Source organism: Neomonachus schauinslandi, chromosome 11 (assembly GCF_002201575.2).
Source record: "Neomonachus schauinslandi chromosome 11, ASM220157v2, whole genome shotgun sequence".
Taxonomy (NCBI): Eukaryota; Metazoa; Chordata; class Mammalia; order Carnivora; family Phocidae; genus Neomonachus; species Neomonachus schauinslandi.
This window is the reverse complement of record NC_058413.1, coordinates 52,325,903-52,341,197: the sequence shown is the minus strand read 5'-3', so window position 1 is coordinate 52,341,197 and position 15,295 is coordinate 52,325,903. Positions and strand designations below refer to the sequence as shown.

Genomic DNA, 15,295 nt, shown 5'->3' with positions numbered 1-15,295 from the left:
GACTCTCAGTTCTATTTCACTGACCTACATATCTACCTTTATGCTACTATCACACTGTCTTGATTATTGTAGCTTTGTAGTAGGTTTTGAAACCAAAAAGTGTGAGTCCTCTAATTTTGTTTTGTTTTGTTTTTTCAAGATTGTTTTGGCCGTGTCCATAACATTACGTGTCCATATGGATTTTAGGATCACATTGTCAATTTCTCCTAAAAAGCCAGCAGGGATTTAGATAAGGATTGAGTTGAATCTGTATATCAGTTTGGGGAGTAATACCCTCTTAATAGTATTAGGTCTCCTGATTGATGAGCATGGGATATCTTTCCATTTATTTAGGTCTTAAAGTTCTGTCAATAATGTTTTATAGTTTTCAGTACACAAGTCTTTTACTTTGTTAAATTCACTTCTATGGGGCACCTGGGTGGCTCAGTCGTTAAGCATCTGCCTTCGGCTCAGGTCATGATCCCAGGGTCCTGGGATCGAGCCCCACATTGGACTCCCTGCTCTGCGGGAAGCCTGCTTCTCCCTCTCCCACTCCCCCTGCTTGTGTTCCCTCTCACGCTGTCTCTCTCTCTGTCAAATAAATAAATAAAATATTTTTTAAAAATTCACTTCTATATATCTTCTTTTTTATGCTATTGTGAATGGAATTATATTCTTAAATTCATTTTTATATTGTTCATTGCTAGTGTATAGAAACACAACTGATTTTTGTATATTGATCTGGTATCCTGCAAATTTGCTAAACTCACTTATTAGTAATAATAATGTTTTTGTGGATTCCTTATGATTTTCTATATACAGTGTCGTATCATCTGTAACTAGAAAGTTTTACTTCTTCCTGAGAACTGCTTCCTAGATGAGCAGCCTTTGAGGGATGCCTCTGACAACCCTGTCAGGTCAGGACTTTTGACAGAGCTTCTCCCTGCAGCCACTAGGCATCTTTTTAACCAAGCTGTGGACCAAATGGAAACAATAAAGCTTTTTGCAGCAGAGGAAGGAAGGATGGAAGGAGGGAAGAAAGGAAAGAAAAAATAGTTTTACTTCTTGCTTTCCAATCTGAATGCCTTTATTCCTTTTTATTGACTAATAGTCTTAGCTACAACTTTTTCTTCTTTTTTTTTTTTTAAAGATTTTATTTATTTGACAGAGAGAGACACAGAGAGAGAGGGAACACAAGCAGGGGGAGTGGGAGAGGGAGAAGCAGGCTTCCCGCTGAGCAGGGAGCCCGATGCAGGGCTCGATGCGGGGCTCGATGCGGGGCTCAAGCCCAGGACCCTGGGATCATGACCTAAGCCGAAGGCAGACACTTAATGACTGAGCCACCCAGGTGCCCTGCTACAACTTTTTCTTAAAGTAATCTCTATACCCAAAGTGGGGTTCGAACTGATCACCTTGAGATCAAGCGTTGCAAGCTCCACTGACTGAGCCAGCCAGGCGCCCCCTAGCTACGACTTTTGTATAAGGTTGAATAGCCATAATGAGCATGGATATACTTGCTTATTACTGATATTAGTGGGAAAGGCTTTTGGCATTGACTATGATGTTATCTGTGAGTTTTTCACAGATGACCTTTATCAGGTTGTGGGAATTCCCTTCTATTCCTAGTTTGTTCTGTGTTGGGTTTTGTTTTGTTTTGAATGGATTTTGTCAAATGATGTTTCAACTGTGGCCATCATGTGGGTTTTGTCTTCTATTCTAGTAATATGATATTTTATTTATTTATTTATTTATTTTTAAAAGATTTTATTTATTTATTTTTTTATTTGACAGAGAGAGACACAGCAAGAGAGGGAACACAAGTAGGGGGCGTGGGAGAAGGAGAAGCAGGCTTCCTGTGGAGCAGGGAGACTGATGCTGGGTTCGATCCCAGGACCCTGGGTCATGACCTGAGCTGAAGGCAGACGCTTAACGACTGAGCCACCCAGGCACCCCTAGTAATATGATATTTTAAATCAATTGATATTTGGATATTAAACCAACTTGTATTCTGAGACTAATCCTGCTTGGTCATGATGTATAATACTTTTTATATGTGGCTGGATTCAGTTTGCTAGTATTTTGTTGAGATGATTTACGTCTTTATCCATAAGGGATATCAGTCTACAGTTTTCTTGTGATGTCTTTGTCTGATTTTGTATCAGAGGAATATTAGTCTCATAGAATGAGTTGGGAAGTGTTTCCTCCTCTTATTTTTTGAGAGAGTTCGTGACAGATTGGTATTAATTATTCTTAAAACATTTGGTAGAATGAACCACTGAGATAGTGAGAGCCTGAACTTTCATTTGTGGGAAGTTTCAAAATTATGAATTCAATCTCTTTGCTTGTTACAGGTATATTTAGATTTTTTACTTCTTATGTCATCTTTGGTAGTTTGTGTCTTTCTAGGAATTTGGCCATTTCATTTATGGCACCTAATTTATGGGCATACAATTGTTCAGAGTATTCTCTTACAATGGTTTTTATTTATGTAGGGGCAATAGTGTTGTCTCATCTTTTATTGCTGATATTAGTAATCTGATTCTTCTTTTTTTCTTGGTCAATCTAGATAATGGTTTATTGGTTTTGTTGATCTTCTCAAAGAACTCACTTTTGGGGGTGCCTGGCTGGCTCAGTCAGTACAGCATGCGACTCTTGATCTTGGGATCATGAGTTCGAATCCCATGTTGGACATGATCCTGCTTTTTAATTAATTAATTAATTAATTAATTACTTTTTTAAAAATCCAAAGAACCAACTTTTGGTTTCATGGATTTTCTCTGTTATTTTTCTATGCTCTGTTCCATTTATTTTTGCTTTCCTCTTTATTATGTCCTCCCCTTTGCTCAATTTGGGTTTATTTTGCTCTTTTTTGTTTTTTAAGGTAATAGGTTAGGTTATTGATTTAAAATCTTTCTTCCTTTTTAATATAGCCCTTGATAGCTCTAAATTTCCTTCAAAGCAATGCTTTAGTTTCATCCATAAGTTTTGTTATTTTTCATTTTCATTTCATTCATCTTATTTTCTGATATCTCTTGTGATTTATTTCATTCATTATTTAGGAGTGTATTGTTTAATTTATACATGTTTGTGACTTTTCTAAAACTTTCTCTTTTTGGGGCGCCTGGGTGGCTCAGTCGTTAAGCGTCTGCCTTCGGCTTGGGTCATGATCCCAGGGTCCTGGGATCAAGCCCCGCATCCGGCTCCCTGCTCCGCGGGAAGCCTGCTTCTTCCTCTCCCACTCCCCCTGCTTGTGTTCCCTCTCTCACTTTGTCTCTGTCAAATAAATAAATAAAATCTTTAAAAAAAAAAACCTTCCTCCTATTGATTTTTAATTTAATTCCTTTGTGGTCAGAAAATATACTTTGTATTTCAGTTCTTTTAAATGTATTGGTGCCTTTTTCATGGCCTAACATAGGATATCCCATATGCATTTGAGAAGAATGTATATTCTCTGTTGTTTGCTGGTGTGTTCTATAGATCTCTGCTAGATCCCGCTGGTTTCTAGTGTTGTACAAGTCTACTTCCCTGTTGATCTTATGCCTAGTTATTCTATTCATGATTGGTAGGGGTTATTGAAATTTCTAACTGCTGTTTTTGCTTTTTTTTAAGATTTTATTTATTTATTTGACAGAGAGAGACACAACGAGAAAGGGAACACAAGCAGGGGGAGTGGGAGAGGGAGAAGCAGGCTTCCCATGGAGCAGGGAGCCTTATGCGGGGTTCAATCCCAGGACCCTGGGATCATGACCTGAGCCGAAGGCAGATGCTTAACGACTGAGCTACCCAGGCGCCCCTGCTGTTATTTTTTTTTTTTTTTTGAGTAATCTCTCTGCCCATGGGGCTCAAACTCATGATCCTTTCTAAGATCAAGAGTCATATGCTCTACTGACTGAGCCAGCCATGCACCCCTTCCAACTGCTATTTTTGAATTATGTATTTATCTATCCAACTCTGTTAGTTACTTCATGTATTTTGGGATTCTGTTATTAGGTGCATTTATGTTTATAATTGTTATGTGTTCCTGATGGATTAACCCTTTATCATTAGAAAAAATTTATTTTTTTTTTTAAAGATTTTATTTATTTATTTGACAGAGAGAGACACAGTGAGAGAGGAGCACAGGCAGAGGGAGTGGAGGGGGGAGAGGCAGGCTTCCCGCGGAGCAGGGAGCCCGATGCGGGACTCGATCCCAGGACCCCGGGATCATGACCTGAGCCGAAGGCAGGCGCTTAACGACTGAGCCACCCAGGCGCCCCGAAAAAATTTATTTTTTAATATATTATATATATATAATATAAATATATATATTATATATATATAATTTATCATTATAAAAAATATATCTTTGCCTCTTAACAATTTTTGTCTTAAATTCTATTTGCCCAATATCATTATAGCCACTCCAGCTATCGTTTAGGGTTTTTTTTGCATGATATATCTTTTTCTATCCTTTTAAGTTTAGCCTTTTTGTGTCTGTGAATCTAAAGTGTGAGTCATGTAAAGAGTGTATAGTTGGGCAATGATTTTTTATCTGCCAATCTCTGCATTTTTATTGGGGAATTCAATCCATTTATATATAATTACTAATGATACAGGTTTTACAGCTGCAATTTTATTTGTTTTATATATATAATTTTAAAGATTTTATTTTTAAGTAATCTCTACACCCAACATGGCACTTGAACTTACAACCCAGAGATCAAGAGTCACATGCTCTACTGACAGAGTCAGCCAGACACCCCTATATATGTATTTTGGTTTTTTTGTTCCTCTATTTCTCCATTACTTCCTTCTTTTGTGTTTAATAGGTATTTTCAAGTGTACCATTTTAATTCCTTTTTTGTTTCTTTTACTATATTTTTATAGTTTTTTCTTAATAGTTGCTCTGGGGTTACAATTAACAATCTGGTTATACAATTATAGCAATCTGGTTCAGATTAATACTGAGTTTCAATAATGTTCAAAACTTTATTCCAATATAGCTTCATTCCTTCCCCTACTCCTTTGTACTTTGTATTATTGTCATACAAATTTCATTTTTATACATTATAAACATATCAACACTGTTTTATAGTTATTATTTCGTGAAGTTGTCTTTTCCCATTAAATAGGATAAGGAAAGAGTTACAATATAAAAACATTTATACCATATTTTATATTTCTCTACGTAGTAACTTTTACTGGTGCTCTTTATTTCTTCATGTGGATTCAAGTTACTGCCTGGTGTTCTTTCATTTTGGCCTGAAAGACAACCTTTAGTATTTCTTGTAGGGAAAGTTTGCTAGTGAAAAAATCTCCCTGCTTTGGTTTATTTGGGTATATGTCTTAATTTCTCCTTCACTTTGAAGAATAGTTTTTTGGTTACAAAATTCTGGGTTGACAGTCTTTTCCTTTCATTTTTTGAATGTCATTCCACTGCATTCTGGACTTCATATGGTTTTTCTAATGAGACATTAACAATTGATCTTATTGAGGATCCTTTGTAAACGATGAGTCATTTCTCTATTGCTCCTTTCAAGATTCTCTGTTTATATTTCAATAGCTTGACTCTAGTGTGTTTAAGTGTGAATTTTTTTGAGTTTCTCTTACTTGGAAGTCATTGAACTTAGATGTGTAGATTAATTTTTTATATAAAATTTGGCCTTGAAATCAAGGTTTTGGCCTTAATTTATCCAAATATTATTTATGTTTTTATTCTCTCTCTGCTCCTTCTAGGACTCCCATTGTGCATATTTTAGTATGCTTAATGGTATTCCCACAGGTCTCTGTGTTTCTGTTTATTTTTCTTCCTTAAGTTTGTTCTTTTTTTTTTTAAGATTTTATTTTCTTAAGTAATCTCTGCACCCAATGTGGGGCTCAAACTCACAACTCTGTGATTGAGAGTCTCATATTCCACCGACTGAGCCGGCCAGGTGCCCCTTATTCTGTTTGTTCTTAAGAATGGACAATTTCTATTTTCAAGTTTGTAGATTCTTTCTTCTATCACTTCAGATCTGCTGCTGAGCACCTCTAGTAAAAAATGTTTAAATTCAGACTTTATTTTTTTCTTTAAAAAGCAGCTTACGGTTCCTGACAAAATTGAGGGGAAGGTATAAGGATTTCCCATATACCCTCTGCCTCCAAACATGCATAACTTCCTCCATTATAACATCCCAAACCAGAGTAGTACATTTGTTACAATTGATAAACCTATACTGACACATCTTAATCATCTGAAGTCCATAGTTTAGATTACAGTTCACTCTTGGTGTTGTACATTCTTTAGGTGTGGACAAATTGATGATATGTGTCATTATCATATAGAGTATTTTCATTGCCCTAAAAATATCCTCTGCTCTGGGGTGCCTGGCTGACTCAGTCAATAGAACATGGGACTCTTGATCTCAGGGTTGTAAATTTTTTTTTTAAAGATTTATTTATTTATTTGAGAGAGCGAGAATGAGAGAGAGAGAGAGAGAGTACATGAGAGGCGGGGAGGGTTAGAGGGAGAAGCAGGCTCCTCGCTGAGCAGGGAGCCCGATGCGGGACTCGATCTAGGGACTCCAGGATCATGACCTGAGCCGAAGGCAGTCGCTTAACCAACTGAGCCACCCAGGCACCCATCAGGGTTGTAAATTTGAGCCCCATGTTGGGAATAGAGATTATTAAAAAAAAAAAAAAATCTTAAAAAAAAAAGATACGCTCTACTCTACATATTTATCCCTCCTTCTCCCCAGCTCCCAGCAACCACTGATCTTTATAATGTCCATAGTTTTTGCCTTTTCCAGAAATTCATATAGTTGGAATCATATAGTATATAATCTTTCCACGTTGGCTTCTTTCACTTACTAATATGCATTTAAGCTTCCTCCATCTCTTGGGGCACCTGGGTGGCTTAGTGGCTTAAGTGGCTGACTCTTGGTTTCCGCTCAGGTCTTGATCTCACGGTCGTGACATCAAGCCCTCCATCAGGCTCTGTGCTCAGTGCAGAGTCTGCTTTAGATTTTCTCTCCCTCTCTCTCCAGCTCTCTCTCTCTCCCTCAAATAAATACATAAAATCTTTTTTTAAAAAGTTTCGGGGCACCTGGGTGGCTCAGTCGTTAAGCGTCTGCCTTCAGCTCAGGTCATGATCCCAGGGTCCTGGGATGGAGCCCCGCATCGGGCTCCCTGCTCAGCTGGGAGTCTGCTTCTCCCTCTCCCTCTCGCCCTGCTGTGTTCCCTCTTTCGCTGTGTCTCTCTCTGTCAAATAAATAAATAAAAATAAAAATAAAAAGTTTCATCCATCTCTTTTCATAGCTTGATAGTTCATTTCTTTTTTTTTTTTAAGATTTTATTTATTTACTCGAGAGAGCACAGAGGGAGAGTGAAAGGGAGAAGCAGACTCCCCACTGAGCAGTGAGCCCGATGTGGGGCTTGATCCCAGGACCCTGGGATCATGACCCGAGCAGAAGGCAGACGCTCAACTGACTGAGCCACCCAGGTGCCCCAGTTCATTTCTTTTTTAGTGCTGAATAAAATTCCATAGTCTGGATGTACCACAGCTCATTTATCCATTCACCTATTAAAGGACATCTTGATTGCTTCAACATTTGGCAACTATGAATAAAGCTGCTATAAGTATTCATGTACAGATTTTTTTTAAAAGATTTTATTTATTTGACAGAGACACAGAGAGAGAGGGAACACAAACAGGGGCAGTGGGAGAGGGAGAAGCAGGCTTCCCGCGGAGCAGGGAGCCCAACGCGGGGCTTGATCCCAGGACCATGACCTGACCTGAAGGCAGACACTAAATGACTGAGCCACCCAGGTGCCCCCCATGTACAGATTTTTATGTGGACATAAGTTTTCAACTCCTTTGGGGAAATATCAGATTGTATGGTAAGAATATGTTTAATTTTGTTAAGAAACTGCCAAACAGTCTTTCTAAGTGGCTGTATCATTTTGCATTTTCATTCATTTGCAGTGAATGAGAGTTCTTGCTGCTCCACATCTTCACCAGCATTTGGTGTTGTCAATGTTCCAGATTCTGGCCATTCTAATAGGTGTATAGTGGTATCTCATTGTTGTTTTAATTTGCATTTCCCTGATGCTGTATGATGTGGAGCATCTTTGCATATGTTTGTTTGCCATTTTCATATCGTCTTGGCTGAAGTGTCTGCTAATTAAGGTCTTTGGCTTATTTTTAAATCAGGTTGTTGATTTTCTTGTTGTTGAGTTTTAAGAATTTCTTTCTGTATTTTAGAAAACAGTCCTTTACAGATACGTCTTTTGCAAATATTTTGTCCCAGTCTGTGGCATGTCTTTTCATTCTGTTAACATCTTTTACAGAGCAGAAAATTTTAATTTTAATTAAGACCAGCTTGTCAGTTCTTTCTTTCATGGATCATGCCTTTGGTTTTGTATCTTTTTTTTTTTTTTTGGTTGTCAAATGATCCTTTATTGAAACATTTGCCTTTGTAGTTAACTAGCTGGGCATTCCACCGCACCACTGTTGATGTCATCTATGATGTCATGAGGGTGGCGGCCGTCAACATCGCAGCCCACAGACTGGGCAGTCCCCAGGATTTCTTTAATGGTTCCAGAGAGTTCTCTGGCTAAAGATCGGTGTCGCATCTGTTGGGCAATATTGACAATCTCATCAAAAGTGATATTTCCACTGTGCTTAATGTTTTTCTGCTTCTTTCTGTCTCTTGGTGGTTCCTTGAGGGCTTTGAGAATCAGGGCAGAGGCAGAAGGTACCACTTCAATCTGGGCCTGTCTGTTCTGAATGGTCAGTTTCACCATAATCCTTAGACCCTTCCAATCACTGGTTGCCTTGGCGATGTCATCACCAACCTTTTTTGGAGACAGACCCAGTGAGCCGATCTTCGGGGCCAGGGCAGACGCACTGACTTCACCACCAGTGCACCTCAGGTACACGACTTTGATCTCGTTGGGGTTGAACTTAGGCGGAATGGCGGAAGTGGCTGGTGTTGGATGAACCCAGATTCGGGACAACCGAAGAAAGTTGCACCTTTGCCTCCCCGAGCCGAAAGCCAAAAGCTGATTTTGTATCTTAAAAGTCATCACCAAACCCAAGGTGACCTGGATTTTCTTCTACATTATCTTCTAGGAGTTTTATATTTTGCACCTGTGATCTCTTCAGGTCTGTGATCCATTTTAAGTTAATTTTGCGCCTTCACAAAAAGTGTGAAGTGTGTAGTGTGTGTAGACTTATCATTTTGTATGTGATGGCCAGTTGTTACAGCTACATTTGTTGAAATTACCACTGCCCCTTTGTCAAATATCAGTTGAGTATACTTACGTGAGTATATTTGTGGACTCTCTGTTCTGTTCCATTGATCAATTTGTTTATTCTTTTGCCAATACCACTTTGTCTTGATTACTGTAGCTTTGCAGTATGTCTTGAAGTCAGAGATTGTCATTCATCTAACTTTGTTCTCCTCAATGTTGTGTTGGTTATTCCGGGTCTTTTGCCTCTCCATATAAACTATAGAATCAGTTTGTCAGTATCTACCAAGCAAATTGCTGGGGTTTTGATTGGGATGGCATTGGGTCTATAGATCAAGTTGGGAACGACTGACAGTCTTGACTATTGAGTCTTCCTATCCATAAACATGGACTATTTCTCCATTTATTTAGTTCCTTGATTTTGTTCATCAGTTTTGTAGTTTTCCTCACAAAGGTATTATACATAGTTTGTTAGATTTTCACCTAAGTATTTCATTTTTATGGATGCTATTATAAATGATATATATTTTTAATTTCAAATTCCACTTGTTCATTGCTAGTATGCGGGAAGGCAATTGGTTTCCATATATTAATCTTATATTCTTCACCCTTGCTATAATCACTTACTAGTGCCAGGAATTTTTTTTTTTGTCATTTCTTCAGATTTTCTATATAAACTAACATGTGATCTACGAACAAAGACACTTTTATTTCTTTATTCCCAATCTATACCTTTTATTTCCTTTTCTTGTCCTGATGCATTACTTAGAACTTGCAGTTCAAGGTTGAGAAGTGGTGAGAGGAGACATCCTTGCCTTGTACCTGATCTTAGTGGGAAAGCTTTGAGTTTCTCACCATTAAGTATATTAGCTCTAGGTTTTTTGGTAGATATTCTTTATCAAGTTGAGGAGGTTCTAGCAAATTTTTCATTTTGGTTTATTGTACTATTCTACCCCAAATTTCTTTTTTTTTTAAATATTATTTGAGAGAGAGAGTGTGGAGGGGAGGGGCAGAGGGAGAAGGAGAGAGAGAATCCTCAAGCAGATTCCCCACTGAGTGCAGAGCCCAATGTCCCAGGACCCTAAGATCATGACTTGAGCTGAAATCGAGTCAGATGCTTAACGGACTGAGCCACCCAGGCACCTCTCTACCCCTAATTTCTATTTCATTATTTATTTTTTTTAAGATTTTATTTTTATTTATTTGACAGAGAGAGAGAGCACAAGCAGGGGGAGCAGGCAGAAGGAAAGGGAGAAGCAGGCTCACCAAGCAGGGAACCCGATGAAGGGCTCAATCCCAAGACCCTGGGATCATGACCTGAGCTGAAGACAGACACTTAACGACTGAACCACCCAGGTGCCCCTCTATTCATTTTTTAAATAATTTTTGCTTCTTTATTGGTGTTCTCTATTTGGTAAGACATCATTTTCATATTTCTTTGAATTCTTTTTTTTTTTAATATTTTATTTATTTATTTGACACAGAAAGAGAGAGAGAACAGCAGCGGGGAGTGGCAGGCAGAGGGAGAGGGAGAAGCAGGCTCACCAAGCAGGGAGTCTGATGCGGGGCTCAATCCCAGGACCCTGGGATCATGACCTGAGCCGAAGGCAGATGCTTAACAACTGAACCACCCAGGCACCCCTCCTAGAATTCTTTAGACATAGTTTCCTCTAGTTCTTCACAAATGAGATCAAGAGTCGCATGCTCTACTCACTGAACCAGCCAGCTGCCCCTAGTTCTTATTTATAATAGCTGATTTAAAGTCTTTGTCTAATAAGTCCAATAGCTGGGCTTGCTCTGGGACAATTTTTATTGATTGCTATGTTCCCCCTGTGTATAGCTCACAGTTTCCTGTTTCTTTGAATTTCTCATATTTTTTGTTGAAAACTGGGTAACTTTTTATTTTTATTTATTTATTTTTAAAGATTTTATTTATTTATTTGACAGAGAGAGAGATAGCAAGAGCAGGAACACAAACAGGGGGAGTGGGAGAGGGAGAAGCGGGCCTCCCGTGGAGCAGGGAGCCCAACGTGGGGCTTGATCCCAGGACCCTGGGATCATGACCTGAGCCGAAGGCAGACATTTAACGACTGAGCCACCCGGGCACCCCAAAAACTGGGTAACTTTTTTAAAAGATTTTATTTTTAACTGGTCTCTGCACCCAATATGAGGTTCAAACGCACAACCCCAAGATCAAGAGTTGCATCCTCCACTGACTGAACCAGCCAGGTGCCTCCAAAACTGGGTATTTTTTTTAAAGGTTTATTTGTTGGGGCACCTGTGTGGCTCAGTCAGTTAAGCATCTGACTGTTGGTTTCTGCTCAGGTCATGATCTCAGGGTCCTGAGATCAAGCCCTGCATCGGGCTCCACGCTCAGCATGGAATCTGCTTGTCCCTCTCCTTCTGCTCCTCCCCCTGCTCTCTCTCATAAATAAATAAAATCTTTAAAAAAAGATTTATTTATTTTTTAGGGAGGGGGGAGCATGAGTGGGGGAGAGGGGCAGAGGGAAAGGGAGAGAGAGAATCCTTAAGCAGACTCTCTGCTGAGCACGGAGCCCAACAAAGGGCTCAATCCCAGCACACCACGATCATGACCTGAGCTGAAATCAAGAGTCGGACACTCAACCGACTGAGCCACCCAAGCATCCCAAAACTGGGTATTTTATTTTATTTATTTATTTATTTTTAAGACTTTATTTATTCATTTGACAGAGAGAGAGACAGCGAGAGAGGGAACACAAGTAGAGGGAGTGGGAGAAGGAGAAGCAGGATTCACTCTGAGCAGGGAGCCCTATGTAGGGCTTGATCCCAGGACCCTGGGATCATGACCTGAGCTGAAGGAAGACGCTTAACGACTGAGCCACCCAGGTGCCTCCAAAACTGGGTATTTTAAATAATATAATGTGGCAACTCTGGAAATCAGATTTCTCTAACCATGGCTTCTTATTATTGCTGCTTATTTGTTTATCGACTTTCATGAACTAATTCTGTAAAGTCTTATTTTCTTTGTCATATGTGGTCACCAAAGTTTCTGCCTGGTTTGCTTCGTGGTCTCCTACTTTTTGCCAAGGGTTCAGGCAAGACTTCAATGCTCTGGCAGTTTATTCTGCCTTATCCCTCACTTCCTGCTTGAGGAAGACCTCCAGCTCACCAGAGTTGAGGGATTGGCGCCTTCTCAGGTATTTCCTGGATGTACTCACAGTTCTGTAAACATATGTGAATTTCTAGATCCTCAGGTAACGTCAGAGATTTTCATAGCCTTCTATTGACAGTTCATTCCCTGATATTCCTCTTAAGTGTTTTAGCCAGCCTCTTGTTTGCATCAGCTGGTGTTCCTGCCTCAAGCAGCTGGGATGTCAAATAATTTGCTGCAAAGTGTTTAGACAGACAAAGTAGAGTTTCTCACTATGTGAGCTTTGAATCAGGTCAAATAAAGACTAGCCCTATGAATGGGACTCTTATGGGGAGCTTCCAGGCAGATCTGAGAGTGACAGTTCTCTAGGGCGAGGGCTGTTTGGGAGTTCCACACCCATGCTGCCCCCTCTAGTGGCTACTAGGCCACTGGTTTTCAAAGCGGCTGTAGGTGTGAGGCAGCCGCTTTGGGAAACTACCATAGAGTTGGGAAGAGGAGGATGGGGACAAAGCTGGTCCAAACACCACCAAACTCATTGTTCCTACTAGCATTTGGCCATTTTTTTGGAACATTTTTCTTGGACAGATTCTCCTTTGAGTGTTGAAAGCTTTGGTTTCTGGACTTCTAAATAATTGATTTTTGACCATTTTTGCCCGTGCTATTGCTTTTATGGAGAAGCAGATTTTCAGATGTCTTTCCTCTGCCATTCCAGAAGTGCATCTTCAGACTTCTATTTTAAGAAGTACAAAGCTTTAGGGGTGCCTGGGTGGCTCAGTCATTAAGCGTCTGCCTTCTGCTCGGGTCATGATCCCAGGGTCCTGGGATCGAGCCCCGTGTCGGGCTCCCTGCTCCACGGGAAGCCTGCTTCTCCCTCTCCCACTCCCCCTGTTTGTGTTCCCTCTCTTGCTGTCTCTCTCCGTCAAGTAAATAAATAAAATCTTAAAAAAAAAAAAAAGAAGTACAAAGCTTTAAATACTACGGTCACCCATAAGAAAAATGATCTTTGAGCCTACAGTCTGCCCTTAACGTGAAGAAATAAAAGTTATTTTGGCTTCCTGGATGTTTTTCCCTTACAGCAGAGTTTAGGTCCTTACATAACGTGAATGTGAACTTTCACTTCCTAGAAAAAATGGTGATTTGGGGGTTTTGTGCTGACTCACATCATCCTCTTGGGTCGAGATATAACATAAAACGAGAAGTTAAAAATTTTAATGACAAAGTTGTTATAAAATATAATTTTCTTATTAATAACACAACCAAGGCTAAGGCTGTTTCCAGACAATACTTTTTTCTGTTTCCCGTTCTCCAAGATCAGGCCCTATATTCAGAATAACAAAACTATCAAGGCATCTTTTTCACCAAAATCATCTTGGCACTTCCCAGATAGCTGCTAGAATACACAAAAACTTTGCTCTCTCACTGCATGGCTCTCATAAGTGAAGAAGGATACAAGGAGCGATGCTAAAAATAATTAGGTGTAGTTGGTATGCTCCATGTTTTTAAAATTAGTGTATCAGTATTAGAAAGAGCTGCCCTGTTCATGGTGTCCACAGTGTAGAGAAAGATGTCAAAGCAGAGAGGAGCTCATCCTTTCTAGAGGACTTTTTTTTTTTTAAGATTTTATTTATTTATTTTGACAGAGAGAGATACCACGAGAGAGGGAACACAAGCAGAGGGAGTGGGAGAGGGAGAAGCAGGCTCCCCGCTGAGCAGGGAGCCTGATGCGGGACTCGATCCCAGGACCCTGGGATCATGACCTGAGCTGAAGGCAGATGCTTAACCGACTGAGCCACCCAGGTGTCCCTCTAGATGACTTTAATACAGGGTATAGTGTTGTGACTGAACGTTCAGTGGCTGCAAACCTTCCCAAATGGGTAAAAGCATACTCATCTTCATGTGCCATGGCTTGCATGATGACTGTCAACAAATGTCTTTCCAAGATAACTTTATGCCTTAGTTTAAAATAAATTGTTAGGGGTGCCTGGGTGGTTCAGTCAGTTAAGCATCTGACTCTTGATTTTGGCTCAGGTCATGGTCTCAGGGTCTTGAGATGGAGCTCCGCATCAGGCTCTGTGCTCAGCACGAGTCCGTTTGAGACTCTCTCTCCCTCTCCCTCTGCCCCTGCCCCCCATGCTCTCTCTCTCAAATAAATAAAACCTTTTTAAAAACATAACTTTTTATTGGGCGCCTGGGTGGCTCAGTTGCTTAAGTGACTGCCTTCGGCTCAGGTCATGATCCTGGAGTCCCTGGATCGAGTCCCACATCGGGCTCCCTGCTCGGCAGGGAGTCTGCTTCTCCCTCTGACCCTCCCCCCTCTCATGTGCTCTCTCTCATTCTCTCTCTCTCAAATAAATAAATAAAATCTTTAAAAAAAAAATAACTTTTTATTATCAATAGTAATTTTGGTGCACATCTTACAAAATAGACTGTAAGGCCCTCAAGATTTCTAAATGTATCCACTGTCCATATCACCCAGAGCTCAAGGAGATGAGAGAGGACAAATAGAATTATCAACAATAGTGGGTTGGGAAGACTAACTCTACTTCCCCAGGTTCTAATAATATGTCCTCTTTAAAGTAACCATCAGGGGTTCCTGGGTGGCTCAGTTGGTTAAACGTCTGCCTTTCAGCTCAGGTCATGATCTCAGACTCCTGGGAGAGAGCCCTGCATCGGGCTCCCTGCTCAGTGTGGAGCCTTCTTCTCCCTCTCCCTCTGCTCTTCCCCCTGCTCATGCTCTCTCTCTCTCTCTCATATAAATAAATAAAATATATTTTTAAAAGATTTTATTTATTTAACAGAGAGACACAGCGAGAGAGGGAACACAAGCAGGGGGAGTGGGAGAGGGAGAAGCAGGCTTCCCTCAGAGCAGGGAGCCGGAAGCGGGGCTCGATCCCAGGACCCTGGGATCATGACCTGAGCCGAAGGTAGACGCTTAACGACTGAGCCACTCAGGTGCCCAATAAATAAAATATT

General features: G+C 40.2%; 1 protein-coding gene across 1 annotated transcript; it reads right to left on the bottom strand.

Moving 5' to 3' along the window:
• Positions 1-8,418: 8,418 nt before the first annotated feature.
• Positions 8,419-9,024, bottom strand: LOC110593420 (60S ribosomal protein L12-like). The gene has a single exon (XM_044919771.1). The coding sequence runs from the start codon at positions 9,022-9,024 to the stop codon at positions 8,419-8,421; it is 606 nt and encodes a 201-aa protein (XP_044775706.1).
• Between the last annotated feature and the right edge of the window lie 6,271 nt (positions 9,025-15,295).